The 19,330-nt window shown below is 45.8% G+C and overlaps 7 protein-coding genes across 7 annotated transcripts; 4 read left to right on the top strand and 3 right to left on the bottom strand.

The window, feature by feature from the left end:
- Positions 1-2,280: 2,280 nt before the first annotated feature.
- PtA15_13A200 (uncharacterized protein) lies at positions 2,281-3,229 on the bottom strand (the record flags this gene model as incomplete). Its single annotated transcript, XM_053162375.1, has 2 exons — positions 2,281-2,294; positions 3,007-3,229. 2 exons carry the CDS (start codon positions 3,227-3,229, stop codon positions 2,281-2,283), a joined length of 237 nt encoding a protein of 78 aa, XP_053026356.1.
- A 331-nt stretch (positions 3,230-3,560) lies between these two features.
- Positions 3,561-4,921, top strand: PtA15_13A199 (uncharacterized protein; the record flags this gene model as incomplete). The annotated part of the gene is made up of 6 exons (XM_053162372.1): positions 3,561-3,573; positions 3,648-3,676; positions 3,761-3,832; positions 3,914-4,045; positions 4,153-4,636; positions 4,788-4,921. 6 exons carry the CDS (start codon positions 3,561-3,563, stop codon positions 4,919-4,921), a joined length of 864 nt encoding a protein of 287 aa, XP_053026355.1.
- A 1,736-nt stretch (positions 4,922-6,657) lies between these two features.
- Positions 6,658-8,126, top strand: PtA15_13A198 (uncharacterized protein; the record flags this gene model as incomplete). The annotated part of the gene is made up of 3 exons (XM_053162371.1): positions 6,658-6,832; positions 6,897-7,060; positions 7,128-8,126. 3 exons carry the CDS (start codon positions 6,658-6,660, stop codon positions 8,124-8,126), a joined length of 1,338 nt encoding a protein of 445 aa, XP_053026354.1.
- Positions 8,127-9,357: 1,231 nt separating this feature from the next.
- PtA15_13A197 (uncharacterized protein) lies at positions 9,358-9,974 on the top strand (the record flags this gene model as incomplete). Its single annotated transcript, XM_053162370.1, has 3 exons — positions 9,358-9,526; positions 9,648-9,795; positions 9,908-9,974. The coding sequence occupies 3 exons, from the start codon at positions 9,358-9,360 to the stop codon at positions 9,972-9,974; spliced, it is 384 nt and encodes a 127-aa protein (XP_053026353.1).
- A 1,183-nt stretch (positions 9,975-11,157) lies between these two features.
- PtA15_13A196 (uncharacterized protein) lies at positions 11,158-12,401 on the top strand (the record flags this gene model as incomplete). Its single annotated transcript, XM_053162369.1, has 5 exons — positions 11,158-11,345; positions 11,711-11,793; positions 11,868-11,897; positions 11,946-12,148; positions 12,219-12,401. The coding sequence occupies 5 exons, from the start codon at positions 11,158-11,160 to the stop codon at positions 12,399-12,401; spliced, it is 687 nt and encodes a 228-aa protein (XP_053026352.1).
- A 3,091-nt stretch (positions 12,402-15,492) lies between these two features.
- Positions 15,493-16,023, bottom strand: PtA15_13A195 (uncharacterized protein; the record flags this gene model as incomplete). The annotated part of the gene is made up of 1 exon (XM_053162368.1): positions 15,493-16,023. The coding sequence occupies one exon, from the start codon at positions 16,021-16,023 to the stop codon at positions 15,493-15,495; it is 531 nt and encodes a 176-aa protein (XP_053026351.1).
- A 338-nt stretch (positions 16,024-16,361) lies between these two features.
- On the bottom strand, positions 16,362-16,875 carry PtA15_13A194 (uncharacterized protein; the record flags this gene model as incomplete). Its single annotated transcript, XM_053162367.1, has 4 exons — positions 16,362-16,385; positions 16,456-16,583; positions 16,650-16,783; positions 16,850-16,875. The coding sequence occupies 4 exons, from the start codon at positions 16,873-16,875 to the stop codon at positions 16,362-16,364; spliced, it is 312 nt and encodes a 103-aa protein (XP_053026350.1).
- Between the last annotated feature and the right edge of the window lie 2,455 nt (positions 16,876-19,330).

The following is a 19,330-nucleotide window of genomic DNA, read 5'->3' as shown; positions in this document are numbered from 1 at the left end:
TCGACCTTGTCTCCCTTTCCTTTTCCCATCCAACTCTCTCCTTTGCCTCTCTCCCTCGTCTTGACTTCGATCAGACTCAACTCTCAATTCGTCTCGACATCGCTCAAGACTCAAACTCCTTCCTGCTTGACATCGCTTGAGTTCTCTCAAATTCTCAATTGGCTCTTCTCTCCAATTTGGTGAGAAAAGAACGGCAATCACCTCGGAACATCCCTTCCTCGGCTAATCTCCTATCTTTTCCTTCTTTCCCTATCTTTTCCAGTGTCCAGTATCATTGTTCCGTGTCTCCTCTCTCCTGTCTTTGGTTGTCTCAGAATCTTATTTCTTTTGTGGTGGTAATTCTCTCTTCTTTTCTTCTCTCATGTCATCTTCCCCTTCTTCACTGTTCTGATCTTGTTTCTCCAGTCTGGCTCTAAATCTACAGTAATTCAAATCAAAACTTCACAATGGTAAAACCACAAATTTTGGGTCTCTATTGCTACCTTATGTGTAATTTTTGTGCAATAAATTATTGGTGCACATTTTTGCTGATTTTTAATTGCAACTACACTATTGGGATGGTAGGAAATTATTTTTGTGTTACACTACGGAATGCATCACAAATTTTTAAAAATAATGTAAAGTCATTTTTTTGGACAACAGCAATGACTTCTACACTTTCCCTGCCTCAGAGAAAACCCCCATCAGAGGGATGTTATCCCAACGCCACATAAGGCTTGAGAAAGGGGGATCTCTCTGAATAGGGATGGCATCAGGTACCTGCTTTCAGGAGCAGGTACCCGGAAACGGGTGCCAGGTGCGGGTGTGGGTGTCCAATATCAGTAAAATTTCAGGCAGGTACCCACACCCGCCACAGGGACCTGCATGCAAAGTGCCATCCCTACAGGGTAGGGATGGCACTGGGTACCAGTTGGCAGGCACCTGTTGCCTGTAGGTGGGTACCTGTCTGGTGTGGCAGGCACCTGTTGCCTGTAGGCAGGTACCTGTCTGGCGTTGCAGGTACCCGCCAGCAGGTGCTGGTGTCTGAATTTTGTGAAAATTTGGGCAGGTACCTGCACCCGCCCCGGGTACCCAGGTGCAAAGTGCCATCTCATTCTCTCACAAGGTTAGGGCTGTTTGAGCCTGTTTCACACTTGAATCAACCCATACCATTTTATCCTGGATAAAAAAATCATGTTTCAGCCCTGGAAGACAAGCTAACACTCTTGGGCTAGTTAGTAGTATGCACAACACTTCCACTGTGAAAAAAAAAAAAGAAAAAGAAAAAAAACTTAAGAAACCGCTGCCAGTTGACATGCATTATTACAAAGGTGCCTTTGTGATATTGCATGTCAACTTGCAGCAGTTTCTTGAGTTTTTTTTTTCCCAGTGTATCTGGTTTCCAGGGGTATCAATGACCCCTGAAGTTACCCTACTTCTTAAAGTTAAAACTCCCTGATACAGGTAGCAGTAAAGTAGTGGGGCAGTCACTCAAATAATTGTACTACTGGGAGACCCAGATAATATAGTGTAATGTAGCAAACCATTGTTGCCCTTGGAAGCAGAGTAATCTGGTTTCTGGTGTCCTTTTTGATTAGATTTCTTTGTCTTGGTGATGTAGATCATGCAATATGTTATGGTCTGATCTGTGGAGAGAAAGATGGAGTCTGGGGGTTCTGGATCCTAAGTTGGTAGATATTGCAGGATGAGGAAGGAGCTTGGATCTCTAGACTCTCAATGAGGGTGTGGTCTATGACATTTAAATTTTAGGTATGTACATGAGAGCCTGCACTGCAGGGTCCATGCTATTGCTCACAATAAGACAGAAGTTTCCACCATTTTTCTGGTTTAGAAAATAAAATGAAGTCCTGCTAGAACTCCTTGCCAAGTTGCCTCTCTCTCCTTAGAAAAATGGATAAAACTTCAGTCTACCCACTGTACAGGGTTGCATGAGGTTGAAACCTGTTGCAACTGGTTTCAATAGAAACCACAAGAATCTTCAAAAATCATCTGCTAGCACTTTCACCCTTTTCAACTAGCTTTACCCTAAGGACAAAAGTGCATACATATGTCACTGTTTACATAAAATCATAAAGCCAATTTTGGCTGGGAGATGTCAGGGTGCATAAAATTAAACTGACATCTCCCAGCCAAAATTGCAGTTTATGATTTCATGTAAAAAAATCTTATGCAATTTTGAATACCATAACTGATGCAAGACATATCTAATTCTGGGTTCAGCTGAAAAAAAAAAACAGTTTCTGCATGTATCCCAAACCTGGATTTTCCCATACAGTAGACTTAGTTGAGGCTCTCTTTGTTGACCGAGGATGCAAGGTGAGTAAGGCTGTAACCCAAACCCATGTCCCGAACCCATGCCCCGGGGTTTGAGCCCCGGGGTCCAGGGTTCGGGACGGACTCTGGCCATGCCCCAAACCCCGGGGCATGATGAATATGCTGGAGGGGGGGGGAGCATGCGGAAATGGCACATGATTGAGGTTTTTAAGTTTTTATTGGGCTGCTTGTAGTCGTGTATGCAGAGTATTGGCCATCGGGTGTCTATATACAATGTAGTTTGTGTTTATATGAGTGAAAAGGAGACAAGATGAGCGATAAAAGTGGCTATAAAGGCCCACCAAAGGCCTGATACCAGTCCTTGATGCACAAAAGCTGCTCAATGCTGCTTGGTGCCAAGGCAGATCGCTGCCAAGAAATGATGTGTTGGCCTTTTGAAAACACGCGCTTGGAGGAGCAGCTTGTTGCAGGAATAGCGAGGAAGCGTCGCGCCATCAACGCCAACTGGAGGTAAGTTTTTTGTCGTGTATGCCAGTAGTCGAGTATCTTGATTCCTTCGGTTTCAGGATCTTCATTCAAATAGCGAGATATCTTGGCTTGAATTTCAGGTCTTATCTCTCTTCAACTTAGCCCCACAGATTCGCCCGGTTTTCTGGACAACTTGACAGATGACGACATTTTCGGAAGACTTGATGAAGTGGTTCCAGACCCAACTTCTCTTCAACATCTGACTGCTGGTGGTAGCTTCGCCATCGCTATTGGAGACATTGATTATGCGTTCTTCTTCATCGTCAATTTCAACCACTTTTGCCGACTTGGAATTTCGTGAATTTCGATTAGGAGGTGGGGAGCAATCGGGTTCCTTGCGCTTTGGCGGCATGACAGACTGTCCGACGTTGCTGACTGAGTGGCGAATCCTTCTGAAGGCCAGCCGGGCCAGGGGCCCATCGGACATCATGAAAAATGGCTGGTATGCCTCGGGGCTCGGGGCATACTTCGGGAAGTTCGGGGTTCAGGGTGCGGGCTGAGCCTCATGCCCCGACCCGAACCCCGGGTTACAGCCTTAAAGGTGAGCTGATGAACGAGTGATGTGCATCCTCCGTGAACCTCAGGCGAACCTGGGGTGTCACTCGTTTTTACCCCGCGCAGTGTTGTCACCCCAGGAAATCTTGTGAAATGTGCTGTGAAATCGGTGTCCAAGGGTCGATTTCAGCTTGACCGGTTGACCAACTTCGGCATCCTCCCTTATCCTCTCTTCCAACGTGATTTTGGTACTTCACTCAGCAATGGGCGATGCAGGTAAGCGCGATCGAACAGATTTTCTCGCCCTTGGATCTGAAAAATTCTCCTTGTTTCTTCTTGATAATTTACAGGGTTCTTCAAAGGCACATCAAGCGAACAAGTGAGCTCACCCCTTTCCCACAAGCCTGACAATTCTCTTTTTGCTGAGCCATCATGATGCAATTGCTTTGATCTAATTCTTCAGGATACTCGGTTCAAAGACAAGGAGAAATCCCTTCTCAAGTCGATCAACTTTCCCAAAGAACTAGACCAGAAAGTATGTAGCACAATACCTGCTCTATCTCGATTCTCCTGCTACTAAGATTGATCAAGAGCTGATCGCACATCGAGTTTCTAGGTCGACATGCGGAAGGTGGAGCTTTCGGTCATGAGACCGTGGATCACAGACAAAATAATGGAGTTACTCGGCTTCGAAGACGAAGTAGTGGTCGAATATGTTAATGGCTTGCTAGATGATCCCACCAGTCCCGTAATTGCTTCGATTTTGCTATCATTTTTTCTTTTTGCTGAGGAATCTTCGACATCTAACTATGTTTCCATATAGGTTGAAACTGAAATGTTCTTTCCGTTTTTCAGATCGTCGATCCCAAAAAAATGCAAATAAATCTGACCGGGTTTTTGGAGTCGAAGACTGGACCGTTCATGGCAGAACTCTGGGCGCTACTAATCTCTGCTCAGCAGTCACCCCTCAAAGTCCCTGCCTTGTTTATCGAGCAAAAGAAAGAAGAGATGCGCAAGAAAGAGGAAGCGGATCTCGAGGCCCAAGCTGCGATCAAACGACGGCAAGAGCTGGAGGAAGAAAAAGAGCGCAAGCTGGCAGAAATCCGACGTCGTGAACGAAGCCAAGGAAATGGTCGAGGTGGTTACTACGGCTATGATAACTCGCAAAGAAATGGATCAAGAGATGATGGTCCGAGTGGCTATGCTCCCCGAGGCAACTTCGTCCCCCCTCGTGGCAGAGATTCAGGATGGGGGAGTCGCGGCGGGGCCAGAGCCTCAGATAGCGCAATTAGAGAGCCATCGTCTACTAGGAGACGCGAGAGGTCTCGCTCTCGTTCTCGTACCCGGCGGCGCGACGCACCAACCCAGAAAGGAACTGCTACAAGCTCCAGACGTTCTCGTTCCCCTTCGCGTTCTCGTCATCGGTCTCGCTCTCCTTCTCGTTCTCGCTATCGATCTCGTTCTCCCCCCTCTCGACGGTCCCAACGAAGGGCCTCTCCTTCGCCACGCCCACATCGCCGTGACGAGGACTCGTCAAGGTCCCATCGGCGTGGCTCGCCCCATCGAGGCCATCGTGGAGAACGTGCACCTTGAGCCTAATATGGCGATCCACAGCATGTCTTAAACTATTTTATCTTTCCTTTTTACTCAGATGTATGTGGCGTTTCTTAGAAAACCTCTGATTCATTATCATAGCGGATGTACTTCGCGCACTGTGAATAACTTGTTGCGCACTGCAGGGGTTATCCACTTGATGTCCCGGCCACAGTGCGCGGTAGCTCAAAGCGCTTCGCGCACTAAAAATGAAAAAAAAAAAAAAAACATGAAATTATCATTTTTTTCTGTTGGCCAACAGAGGGAATTTTTCTTGTCCTCATAAAAATAAAATTTGTCCACACATTTGGGTGTTCCTTGGCAATCAGAGCAACTTCTCTAACTTAGCTAATTCCCTCCTTAGGGGAGCGAAGCGAGCTGCAAAGGAGGGTCCCTGCGGGACGGTGAATAGCCTCCAATAGAGGGACTTGGTTAAGTTAGGCAACTGCTACACTTTTTAAAAAGCTGTTCACGAAACTTTGGGTTGCATGTCATAAATGTGCCGACACAACGGTGTGTCCAAAGAGGGCCTTACTATTTAGTTTTATAGATGATTGTGTTTTGCTATTTTATTCATATTAATGTCATGATGGCTCGTGCTTTGTAGCCAGCTGACAAAAGGTACCCACCCCAGATGCATGAATGGCTATTTTGGCTCGCTGGTAGACAATAATCAGTAAGATTGAATGCCTATTGAACAAAAGATGAGCTGCGGCAATGGTTGAGGCCAACGGTCAGCCTACAACTTAGCTTCATGTGAGTGAGAACTAAGGCGGAGCGAGCTAGCGACTGGTAGGTACAGCTAGCGTTCACCGAGATGCATTCCTCCCGGTCATCAAACTGTTAACTCTCGGTGACCAGAATGCAATGCTCCCAGTCGGCGAGGTCGTACAGTCCGGGTCGATGAGATTGCACAACCTCGCCGGCTGGGAGACATTGTTCCCGGTCAACAAGACTTTGCATACATACAAGCCTCATATTGACCGGGAGGGATTCCTCCCAGCTCGGCTCCGTCATGACTTTGGCACTCAAATCATTATGTGCCTTTCATGCATTGTTAGCCTATTTCACGTACATAGCTGCTTGTTGGCAAACAAAAATCTACCGACGAGCAACGCTTTATCCCCCCTCACAGTCGTTGCTGCGTTAGTTACTCATGTATGCTAGTTTTAGTAGCTGATGGTTGCGCATGATCTCGTAGAGGATACATTCAGACCTATTCAGACACGCATTCCACACCACAGATGGTGAGGGTTTTTCTACTCTTTCTACTAAGAGCTAAGTATAGTCTCGTAGAAAGGCCCAACCGTCTGTGGCGCGGAATGCAACTCAGGCTGTCGTGAGATGACTATGTAGAGTGAACCGAAAGGCGAGGTATGTAGAGCCAGCCAACCAGGTGCATGTAATATTCTTCGAGAAAGGCTAACCATCGGCCATCTGATGATGTTTCCCTTTTCTGCATATATCGGGTAATAATTTGTGTGCTCTACGCGTGTTCAACAAGAAGGTACGTAGTAGTGTACTACTTGCATACCTTGAACACCGTCGACTCCGAGGAAGGATCATGCTACTTATATATTTGACTGCTTTGGTTCTTGGCTTGCCGATCAGCTAGCTGCAGAACCAGCAAATCTTCCTCTTCGCCATTACTTCAACTTGCACACAAAAGTCGCATACAAAAAAACCCCTGTTGCTTCTTTCCTCAGGAAAGATAACACACAATCTTTACAATACCTCTTTCCTTTGTTTACCTTTTTGTTTGGAAAGATGTCGCCTTCTACCCATCTAGTACCACTAGGAGACGGTAACTCACCACAGTTTTCTCCTGATAGCTGGCTTGACCTGACGCCGGGCTTGCTATCTTACGAGAGTTCGGCGGCAAAACTTGCAGGCGTGGATGATATGTCAGATTTCTACTCAACTGGATTCGATACTCATTCTGGTAAGTTGAGCTAGCAAGGAAATCTTTATCGCCATTAACACTCACATTTGGGGAAAATCTGCAGGCCCCCATGAAGTCATCCTCCCTCTCCGCGATGATCCAAGTCAAATGATGCCCAACATCTATTCCCTTTCATTGGCTTTACCACAGGTGGATCAATCTTGTAAAGCGTCGGAGGGCACCACATTCAACTTCGAGGATGGGGCCATTTATGATGCTTATCGGAAGGTCTGTTTATTTTCTCTGGTGATGAATATGTTGGCCGTGCAACTGAACTGTGTAACTGGATACATAGTGCAACAAGTCATCGTCCAACTTCCTGTTGTCCACCACCATTGGCTACGAGGCTTTAGCGTCCCCTTCATCGTCACGACCCTGCACGGCAGACGATGACATGGGCTTTTCACCATCTGTTACTGAGCTCTCCTCCTCTTTATCCCATGGCTGTCGTCTCGGATCCAGTCATGGATTTTCATTCTATTCCGACTTTGATCAAACTAGAGTCGAGTGGAATCCATCACCGAAATGCACTCCAGACACTCACCCCACCGACAGCTCGCCCTTCCACTACACTTCTTCATCCCTGATACAGCCGTCCGATGGTATCTTCGAGCCACAGGAGGCTGTCAAGCCCCTGCCAGAGTCACTACTCGACCTCCCCTTTCCACTAAACGGTTCAGCTACCGCGAACCCCGCTATCCCGACTGATATCATATCACAAGAAAATTGCTGGTCTGCTGCTCTATCACACCCCCCGCCACCGCGAACATTCTCAACTAGTGAGGGTTTTACGACAAGATATGTCCAGCCTACCAGCTTGACGTGCATTCAACCTCCCAGCGAGAAACCAAAGGACTCAGGAATCGAATCAAGTCATGCGGCCAATTACGGAAAAGCCTCGTTTTTGCCCGGAAATTGGGAGTCACAAGGTATCTTCTGCGAGGAGAAGATTGTCGATTCCCCTCCACCAGCTAGAAGAGTCGCCTCAACGGGGAAGCTCTTGTCATCTAGAACTCAAAAATCCACGACAAGGACTTTGTCTAAAGGTGATGGCGCTCCAAGCGGCTCCAAAAGATCTGGTCGTTCACTATCGCGAGGGTCTGATCATCATCATGCCGTCGATAAGACCGCCGACGGTAAATACCTTTGTCTTCGGACCTCGAAGGAAGCTCAAGAGCCTTGCGGTAAAACGTTTCAGCGCTTGGAACATTTGAAGAGGCATTGGGCAACTCACGACGAAGTTAGGCCTTTTCAATGCGAGATTTGTGAGAGATATTTTGGTAGATCCGAGTAAGTTATTGAACTTCCTCCCTCGACAATGATGACAAGAAGGTTGATCTAATGAAAATGTTTGTAGCAACTTGACCCAGCATTTCAAAACGCACGCCAACCCACACGGAAGAAATACGAAGTTACTCAAAGCCAAGTTACTTCAAATAGAGGAAGAAAGTAAAGGGATAAAAAAGACACATGAGCACAAGCCAACCGCTTACTCGAGTAGATCGTGCAGACGAAAAAAAACCGAGGCACTCTCTTAAAACCCTCCCCCTCCCCCCCCCACATCTACCGACCGACTAAATGGCGGTCGCTAAAAATTGGCCCTCAAGGTGATTCGTCAACACTAGTACAATTACCGCCTACCATCGCACGACGAGTTTTGAGATACAATTATAGCTTATATTACTTATTCTGAACAGCCTGCACACCCGGCTCCTTTCCTTAATTTTTTCGATTACAGAACCATTTTAAAGACCATTTACTCAAGGGCTTCTCATTTTTGATTTAGGAATTATCATTTGTATCTAGACGGTAGCATTTTGTACTTACTTAGGAGCCGTCATCACTTCTATTATATACATCTTTTAATCAAACTTATGAAGAAAGGAGATAATTTAAAACTAAGTTTTTTCCGTGCATTCAATCACATAAATGTGGGCACTCATGTTGCGTGCGCAAGTTTTCCATCTGGATTATGTATTTTCCGCAAAGCTCAAACCATGAGCCTCTTACAACACGGTTAAAATGAAAAGGATTGGTCGCATAAGGTCTCTTTTTTATGGCTTTGAAACCAACGCACAATATGCGAATTGAAGCAAGAAAAGATTAGCCAACGAAAATCTCCCGGAACCAATGAAGCCAAGAGATATCTATGGTTTGTTGGAATATATGAGTAATTTCAACATGGTTCGGATCACTTGCTGGATGATGGCGGGATGCTGCATCTGCATTCTAATCAAATTGACACCAGTTCAGGTCTGTTCGACATTGTACTGGGGTGCTCTTCGATTCTCCGCCTAATTGGGGAAAAACTGAACACATGTGGTTCCTGTTATGGAGTGTTATTGGGGTGGTGAGCTGTCAAGTGGCTGTGGTCAAGCCCTAGAAAGGGCTCGGCGGGGGCCTGACGCGAGGCAGCGGGGAGGGCCTGGCCCTCTCTCAGAGAACCCCTTTCGTCGAATCCGGACCTTGGCCGACAAGAAAGACATCACCACCCGACAGTCGACGCCAGGTTAACCGTTCACACCATGGCTTCTCACCAGATCCCTCGAATCTTGAACAGGCTGAACCATCAATCATCCTCTCTCAGCCGCCTCTCCGCCTCTCCTCGGCTCCATCGAACCCCTCTCCTTCAGCAACACATCACGGGATCATTGCCGTCGTTAGTCAGGTTCGGCTCGGGCGAACCGCATTACAGTTTAGTATCCTTCTTCTTTCAACTCTCTCTCTTCTTGGGAAAAAAAAGGAAAGTAGAAGACTGACTGACGCATATTATTTACTATTTACCAACCAACTGTATTGGCCCGATTTCTTTTAGATCAACCCTCAGGTTGGCTGTTCGGCGAAAAGCCATTGAAACCAGGCCAGAAAAGAGTCCGAGAAGATTGGGAATTGATTTGGTATATCGGCTTTTGGGGCACCACTTTCGTCGGAATTATCATGCAAATCTACAAGCCTGATCGATCGTTGAGTCCCGCGTCTTTTTTCATCATCTACTCTACCATTCTGACTGTATTGCTCAACCGACCCTGCATTTCCCCCCTCCTTGACAACGACGACGCACATGTCCTGCTATAGCATAACCACTTGGGCAAGACAAGAAGCTGAAGCAAAAATGGAAAAGCCAACTTATGAGAAATCTTGAATTCTTTTTACCTTCCTTCTTTTCTCAGCGTGGCCAAGAAAACATATTATACTATACTGTACTCTTCTTAGAATTCAAGTCATGCTGGAGTTTATAACCTGGCTACCACTCAATCCAGTTCGGTCGGAGATCACAGACTTTGATGTAATCGTAGTATGCATTCCAACTTCGATCATGTTCCGCGTGCATTTTAACAGATTGCCGTGTCATATTGAGGGTTGCGCCCAGTCCGCCCAATATATCCACTCACAAAGCTTGGCTGGAGAGACAAAAACAAGAAGATGACTGGCCAATTCCATCAACGTGGGTTTCTCAGAGGAAGCTGGGAGCAAATAATGAAAACACCAAGTTGAGCACGAGTATTTACAGTGCATTCCGGATTTTTCGACTGGCCTAGCCCTGTAATTCCAGACGCTGGGGTCGGTCTCAAGCCTGCGCTGTGCCAGTGGCACTTGCACAGTCTGAGAGGAGATATTAGGGGGTTTCAAAGTTGGCCAGATGCAACTTGCATGCACTTTTTGAAAGTCGGTGTTCAAGTTCATTCTTGAACACCAAGTTGAAAAAGTGCATGCAACCCACGCTACACTACACCCCCTAAGCCTTCTTGAATGTTTTTTTGGAATTTGGTGTTCAATAAAAGCATTGAACATCAACTTGAAAAAGTGCATGCAAGTCGTGCATGGCCAACTTTGAATCCCCCTAATTTGATGCTCCCCTTTGCATAATGCTTTTGCGGCGCGCTGGGGGCTGTCCACCACATTCGACTGCATCTCCCCTACTACATAGTCCAAATACAGGGCATTTTGAGCCTATGTAGGGGGGGTAGACACCCCTCGCAATCCCTCGCGCGCAACCCTCTACATTGCAAAAATTTACATACAAGGAATGGTCCAAGTTTGGGTGACCCCACCTGGGTTAGGATGCGGCTGCGCACCAACCGGTACAGACACCCAGCCCACTGGAATCAAGTACAGTCTACGCCCAGTTTTTATCGTTGCTCCCTGTTGGCCAGCTTGGATTTTCAACTTTGCCCCTCTCTCAAGGCCCAGCCCGCTGGAATCAAGTCCTCCACATCTACGCCAGTTCCCCCACCACATTTTGTGTCTTTGTTCCCCGTTGGCCGGCTTGGATTTTCAAATTCGCCACTCTGCCTCACCTTTACGCCCCTCATCTCATTGTCAGCATGCCACCTCACTCTGCAAATCACATCCTCCCACCGCAGTACCAAGATCATTCCCATGCACCTGTTCAAGATGGCCGTGCCCCAGTTCCAAGCCAACTCAACCATTCAGCCATGCTCAGCACTGGTACTAGCGTCGCGACTGTAGAGAGCTTTGAAAATGCTGCTGTCAATATGACTACGAAAAACTGGTTGGAGCCAACCCAGACAATTGATTGAACCCCATTCTCCTCTTCTCTCACTCTAGCGGCAAGCAAGAAATGCAAGTGTAACCCTGACCATGAAACTTCTCAGCCCCAGTCAATCGAGAAACTGCTTGGGAAGACGTATCAAGAACTTGCTGCAATGGCCTTTGCAAATTCCAAAGGATCAATGTCTGAGGCTGACCGTCAATTTTTTCTTGAGTTCTTTGAGGAGCAGAGTAAGTTGTTTGTAATCAAAGCTATTGAACACTCTCTATCAATGCCCATGGTTGACGGATTGTTGTAAGTAACTCCAATACCAATCCACCCAATCCTACCCTACTGTAAAACTGACTGAATCATCCAAAAATTAGGGGAAAGTGGCTAGCCCTCAAGGGGCCCAACTGCTGGAATCTCTACCTCAAGAATCCGGAAGCTCATGCTATATTCCGAGAAAGTGAGTAGTTCATCTTTTCTGCTTTTGAATTCTATCCAGTAACATCAAACCACTTTTAATTTGAAACTGTACAGCTAATGGGATTGATCATGAGTCGGCCATGCGTAAGGTCTCAGAGCTGTGGCAACAGCTCACTCCTGAGGAAAAATAAGCTTTCTTCCGAGTGTCTTTGGCGGACCCCCTCAATGATGGACTGACTGCTGAGGAACGTGCCCTGGATGACAATGACTCGGATGAATCCCCACCGGCTGACCAGACCCCTGGCACTAATGGAGGTCAAAATGTTCGCAGAGAGGCTTCGTTCAAGAACAATTATGCATTTGTCCAGTCTTATGTGAACAATTTTGTTAAAAAGGTAAGCCTCTTTCCCCCACCAACTTTTAATAGCTAGCAACACCACCAACTGAGTTTGTTCTGCATTGCAGTCCACTCACATTGCTGCAAGTCGCAATGTTGAGTTCGCCATCTTTGCAGTTTCAAAGCACCTCGGTCCAAGCATGTTCCAGATCTCGCAAAGTACCCCTGGTGCAGGCACTGCATTGGATTATACCCAGGATGTTGATGCCAAACAACATTATGCAGCTCGCCTCCAGTCTCACCGGGTGTAGTCTGGTAAAGCTTGCCACACTAGCAGCAAATTTAGTCAAAGATAAACAAAAAGACCCTTCCCACTGTACCAAGATAACCGAGCAAATGAAAGCACTGATTGGTAAGCTTGTAGGTTTTTTTACATCCAACACAGAATTATTACTGAATGAGCTTTGCTTCTCATTTCAAGTTTCCAAAACTGAAGGTGTTATGCAACAATGGCCTTGGATAAGGACCGACTTCTACATGGCTAAAAACGGCTTCAAATTGGTCATTGCGCCGGAGGCACGGGTGAAACGTGAATGGATTCTGAAGCCAAGTAGGAGCCTTGCTGCCAATCATGTAAAAATGCTGCATCTTGACCTGGACAACAACTTGATTGATGTTGTACGTAGTAACAGAAGTTTGCATACCACCAATGTGGCTGTTGATGAGTAGTTTTGCACTCGGTCAGATATTTTGTGATGATCATGCACTCCTTAGTTGAAATCTTTGTTTTATTTATTGGAAGCAATTAGTAGTAGTATACTTAGGTGAAACTCAACAATGATTAAAAAATCAAGCAAAAAAGACCAACAGTTCCAGATGAAAGCAATTTAATACATCCATTGCATAGGCCGATACAGCTCATTGCATTGGCTGGCCGATACAGCTCATCACATCGGCTGGCCAATACAGCGCATTGCATCGGCCTGCCAATGCGCTACAGATTCAATGTGTCACTGATGCAATGCAGTCTGTATCAAGGCCAATACCACCAAATCTACATTGTATCACATCGCCATCCGCGCTCAGTAGAAGCGTGGCACAAAAAATAATTGTTGCCCGGCTATTAAGCTGAGCAGGAATGTTGCACATCTCCAGATTCCCATGCATTGAGCAGACTCTAGACAAGATTGTGTACAGAAGGTGTTGTGTTTCCACCATTACTGACCAAACACATCACACACTACGGGCAAATAGGTGTAATTGCGGCCTGCAGCGTCACCTGACATTGCATTTGGGGTTTGCAACGACAGGGTGATGCTGCATCCCGCAGCAACAGCTACATGCCTGTAGTGACACTTGAAAATGGCCCCTTTTGTGAATTCATATAGCCATCCCCCAGGTCAAGGGTTCAATTCCCATTCAAGACCTTGTCACTATCTGGGTTAAGCTCCAACTGATGAGTTCATCTCACATCTTCAAATGAACCTCTCTGAGTAGCCTTAATGCTATGCTAAAGACATACACCTAATAGAATGTTATTTCACAAGAGCTGATCTTGAAACTGAAATAAAATTGCAGCATTTGTGAGTGGCTTGGGAGTTATGGAGGTTTGAAGTTTGGATGCGGCTAAGGGAAGTTGGTCAATTGAAGTGTGTAGGATCATGTAGAAGGAGAATCAATGTGTTGAAAAGGACACACAATTCATGTTTTAATAGATTAAGGTAGTTGATTTTGAATCTGAAATAAAATTACAGGATTTGTGAATGGTTTGAGAGTGATGAAGATTGGATTTTTGAATGTGACTTGCAGTGCATACTTGAAATGACTATGCAATACTGTGTTGAAGGAGTACAAAAACCAATAAAAATGTGCAGATTATACAAAGTGTTCTACCAAGTTGCTTTAAAATTTTTATGAACTAAGACTAGAGGAATTGGAATTTTCTTGTGATTTATGTCATTTGGCATGATATATTCCATGGGATGCCAGTATTACTGTGAAATATGACCAAATACCAGTTAAACTGTACGCACCACCATGGGTGAGTTTAAAATAAGTAAGTTTTCATTTATTCAGATAGTTTTCAAAAATTAATCACAGCTTTGGAAAGATGCAGTCTGACTTTATGTTGTCTGCATGGTGGGTGCCTGCTGGTAAATGAGATGTTCTTCAAAGACAACACACAATAAATGAACACTAGCCACTCATGCCTTATTCATCAAAACTGCATCCTTCCAAGGCTGGGATTATTTTTTGAAAACTATCTGAATAAATGAAAACTTATTTTAAACTCACCCAGGGTGCTGTGTACAGTTTAACTGGCAGTTGTTCATATTTCACAGTAATAATGGCATCCCATGGAATACATCATGCCATAAAGAATGTCAAAATGTACCCGGGTACCATTTACACTGCCGGTACCCGCGCAGTTTTTTCCAAAAACGGGCACCCGGCACCGCATCCGGCACCGCCTGGCGGGTACCACGGGTCTTTTAGGCAGGTACCGCTGGTACCCGCTCCAGCTTTTTTTCATCAAAAAGGTCACCAAGAGGTGTCCTTGATGACTGGAATGGACGCGTCATCAAGAGGTCCTCCCCTTGATGACCGGAACAGGTTGGTCATTGAGGGGAGGACACCAGAACAGCAATGTCCAACCTGTTCCAGTCATTAACCAGGTCGGTCATGGTTGTTGAGGGTTCTCCCCCAACGACCAGCACACACTTGTCATGGAGGGGAGTAACAATTCCCCTCAATGATTTCACCAGGGACCGTCCTTGATGGCCGGTCCTGGCCGATGACCAGTCTATTGTCAGTCATTGGGAGCAGTTCAAAGCGGGCCAAGGGCCGGGGGTCCAAGGGTTACCTGATTAACCCGGCGGGGAAAGCGGTACTTGGGGGCGGTACCCGGGTACCGCACCGCTTTTTCCAAAAAAACAGGCACCCGGCACCGCATCCGGCACCGCCTGGCAGGTGCGCGGCGGGTGCGGGCAGTACCCGCCCGCGGGTGCTGGGTACCACCAAACAGGTACCGGTTGACATTCTCTATCATGCCAAATCATACACATGAAAAGAAAATTCCAATTCCTCTAGTCTTAATTCATAAAATTTTTAAAGCAACTTAGTAGAACACTTTGTATAATCTGCACATTTCTATTGGCTCTGTACTCCTTCAACACAGTATTGCATAGTCATTTCAAGTATGCACTGCAAGTCACATTCAAAAATCCCAATTGTACCAATTTCTTTTACTCCATTGCAAGTGTAATCAGGTAATTTGTTTTGCATACTGATTTTTGGAATTTTTATTTAAACATAGCATTTAAAAAGTTCAATTGTTACTGCAGGAAGCTACAAGGCTGGGAGTAAAAACAAGATTTTGAATTTACAACATGAATAAAAAAATCAACTCTCATCTTGCTGAATTAAATCTTGAAGCATGGTAGCCAATAACTGGTTCTCCATTTCCTCCAGGTAGGGCTGTTGGCCATCCTCCTCCTCTAGATCTAGGTCATCCTCTGCGGGTGTTGGCGGATTGGGTGAGGGTTGTTCTGTCAGCATTTCTTCTTCCATTTCAGTCCAATTTCTTTTCAGAGTTTCATCATTCATGTCGCCTGGGATTCCGGAGAAGCAATTTGAGAGATGAAGCTGAAGTATATGCTTGATCTGGTGTTCCCAAGATGAATGGATGTTGTTGTCGTCATCCTGAGGCAATTTAATTGACAGAATCTTGCTGATAAGGGGGTCCCAGGCCAACTGAAGATCCATAATTTGGATATACGCCCCATGAAAGAGTACCCAAACACGTTTGAGCCTATTGATCATGCCGCCATTTGCTATGAGGTAAGCATGACCTACAATGGCGCGCAGTGAATCTGGGAGCTCAACCGCATCATCCGGATCGCCTGAAAGTAGTTCCTGAACCAAGCTGATCATCAACTTGAGTTTTTTGTGGCATTTGATGGCCCATCACATCACCCTTCTAGTTTCCCATCCCAAAGACGTATTTCCTCATTGCCACGTTTCAAGCAAGCCAGGTGCCAAATGCCAAATGCCAAGTTGAGTTGTCCGGTCAATTGCCCATGGTCCATTACCTTCAGTAAACAACCCATCATTCCAGAATGGGTCATTGGAATCCAACTTGAGTAGTTCGGAATACCCAATGGAAGGTGGAGCTGGCCAAGTTGGATACACAGCTATGTACTTGTCAACTTGCTTAGTGTAAGAAGCCAGTAAAACTTGCAATTTCTTGGCATGCTTGCGCAGCAACGTCATTAGCTTTTGCTGGCCACGAGTACCTAATTACAAAAATCAGAACTGTCAGTCAAGAAAAACTAAAATGAATGAAAAGTATTTGCAATGACATACCAATTGAGGTGCTTTCTCCTGCACGGCGGACGCGTACAACGGCTGCTTCTCCTCCATTAAAGCTAAGAACCGTTGCCTGAGTTCTGTCTTGTTGTACCAAACCATTAAGAGCAAGTCCCTTTCTTCCACTGCCATTATTCAATCAACTTGTCAGTTTCAACAGACCTATTTATTGGGACATAATAACTACATACCTGTTTCTATCCCACTCAAAGCGGTCAGCAAGTCTTCAACTACCTTTGCCCTTTGTTCGGCAATCTTGCGGGTTATAGTAGCACAGGTAGTTGCACAAGCAAGTGCTTGTTCAGGCGTAATAGCAATTTTCCTCCTGTGATTGGAGGAGGGACTCAGGGAATTGCATCATGTGGGATTGGATTGTGGTTGATTAGCTTACCACGCAGTACCAAGAGATTCTTCCATGCATAAAAGCCGCCCAATTTCAACCTTCTGCTTCTTCACACTGAGGTTGGTACGCCGGTGACAACAATGGGAAGTTACTTACGTTACGTTATCCAGCGGGATTTTCGTAACGTAACTTCCCACCGTTACCAGATAACGCGTTATTGTTATCTGGTGAAACGTTCCTGCGCTTGTTTGGTTAACGTAACGGAGGGGACTTTCCGACTTGATGCCGCAAAAAATAACGCCAATAACGCGCTAACCGCGTTATCTGGCCTACAATGTAACCCCCCGCCTTCGGGGTGTCACAAGATGGATCACAGGATCCCAAACAGACCCATACTTAGTGTCAGCCTTAGAGACATGTTTACATGTCCAAAAGTCTTCCTTTTATCCCTTTAAATATTGATATAATAATAGTAATGAATTATTGATAATATTTAATGTTTTTATACTTTATTTTATTCTATTTTATTACTTTATTATTTATTGTATTCTGAAGCACAGGAGCGCTATAGAATTGTTCCGCGACCTGCGCTATGGATTACATAAGTGCTTTTACATATATATATTATATATACATATAAATTCAATGTAATTGAATTGTATTCAATCCATATTCTATTGCGCAATGTAGAGCGCACTATTATGTGAAACTAATAGGAATTTCCGGAAAAATAGAGGAAGTTCCTCAATTTTTCACTTATACCCGCCCCTCCTGACCTGGGCAGACTTTCCCCCACTTCGAAATCAGACCAGAAAATATTCACCAGTTACATCCAGCGCTTCCATCCGCTAAACTCGAAGGCCTTACTCCCAAGTACTCCCACTAAAGTGCACAGTACTTGCAAGTAAGTAACCTCCCTAGTAACTATGAATACCTTTCTTTTCTCTTTCCTAGTCCCCTTCATGTTTTGACCATTCTTTTCCCTCTCCCCTTATTCCTCTCTCCTCTCCATTATGCGCCTTGCGCCTGAATAACTTGAAATTGAATATCCAATCAAACTTGACAATTATTATTTTCTCTGTGTTTGGTGGTACAACCTGAAAACCACATAGGTTTCCAAGTAAAAAGCCTTGACTAGTTTCCTTTAGTCTAAAAAACTAGGGCTGATTACAGGTTTACCTGAATCAGACCTTCTTCAGTTTCCTTTGAAGAAGAGGCTAGTGACTCTTTCCTCGCTTATACACGCTCAACTTTAAGTTGAAAGCGCTCAAAGAAAAACTAAAAGCTTGATAAAAGTCTAAACTTTCATCTTATTCCTCTTCTACAAGTTGTAATACCTTTATCTTTGAAATTACAACATATTGCCCCTTATTTCCTTTGTGTCCGCACGTCACATAAGAGACGCTGGCTCACACTTAGTCCACCCATTCCCCCGCCCCTCCTAGTTCAGCAGAGATGTTCCTTCCATCTCTCCTGAGCCAGGTGAGTCCGCCCAGTTTCCTCTTCTCTCTCCTTTCCTCTCAGCTTGTACATAGTCTAACAGAGATGTTCCTTCCATCTCTCCTGAGCTAGGATTGCGCAATCAAAGGAAACATTGGTTCCAGAAGTCCTCCCAAGGCCTCAGCCTCGTCCCCTCGCCCTTGTCATCGCACAGTGAAGCTCTCCTTGTTGAGAGCTTACATTTTTTTTTTCTTGAACCAACCTCGTGGCCGCCTTCCAAAAGAAGCCCGGCCTGCCCTCAAACCTTGCAACTGGCCCATACGGCCTGTCTTTGCCCTCGAACCTCGCAACTGGCCCGTAAAGCCCCTTGCCTTCAAACTTTGCAACCGGCCCATAAGGCCCCCTCGCCCCTCGCCCTTTGCCCGTTGCTGCCCGCTCCCGATTGACCCCCCGCCCTCGCCTGTCCAATGCCTAACCAAAAATCTCAATTACTTTCCCGCCTCTCTGACCGTCTCAAGAAAAGGATTAGGTCGGGCTATGCCGCTGATTCCTTCTGTCAAGCAGCTAGGAAGGCCACCTCTTTGCGTCCAGACTACACAATAATTGACAATTTCCTTTTCTTTGATGGACGTCTGATCCTCCCAGCAGACTCAGCACTCCTACTTGAATTGGTCTTCAGAGCCAATAGAAAAATGGGACACCCGGGGTTCTGTAAGCCCCCTCCTTTGGGGTCTCACAAGGCTTTCACAAAGAGTATCACAGACTCCAGTATTTAGCCCATGCCTCCTTCCACATCCTAGCCGGTAGAGATCTTGCCCCCTACATCTCTCCTGGCTAGGTAAGCCTTCCTCCTTTTCCTCCTTTTCTCCTCTATTTCCAGTTGTACTTACCACAGAGATCTTGCCCCCTACATCTCTCCCGGCTAGCCTTCTGCAATCCAAAGCCCCACCGGTTGGAACTAGAAGCTCAAAAGGCTCCGGCCTTGTCCCCGCTCAGCGCCCTCACCGCCTCCAACTCCAAAACCCGAGCCCGCCCTCGCCAAACGGCCATCTTCCGTCTCTACCCCTAGCTCGTCAAACCGCACGGCTA

The sequence above is a fragment of the Puccinia triticina genome, chromosome 13A (genome assembly GCF_026914185.1).
Source record: "Puccinia triticina chromosome 13A, complete sequence".
Classification (NCBI taxonomy): domain Eukaryota; kingdom Fungi; phylum Basidiomycota; class Pucciniomycetes; order Pucciniales; family Pucciniaceae; genus Puccinia; species Puccinia triticina.
Note: the sequence above shows the minus strand (reverse complement) of the source record. Positions and strands in the feature narration are given on the sequence as shown.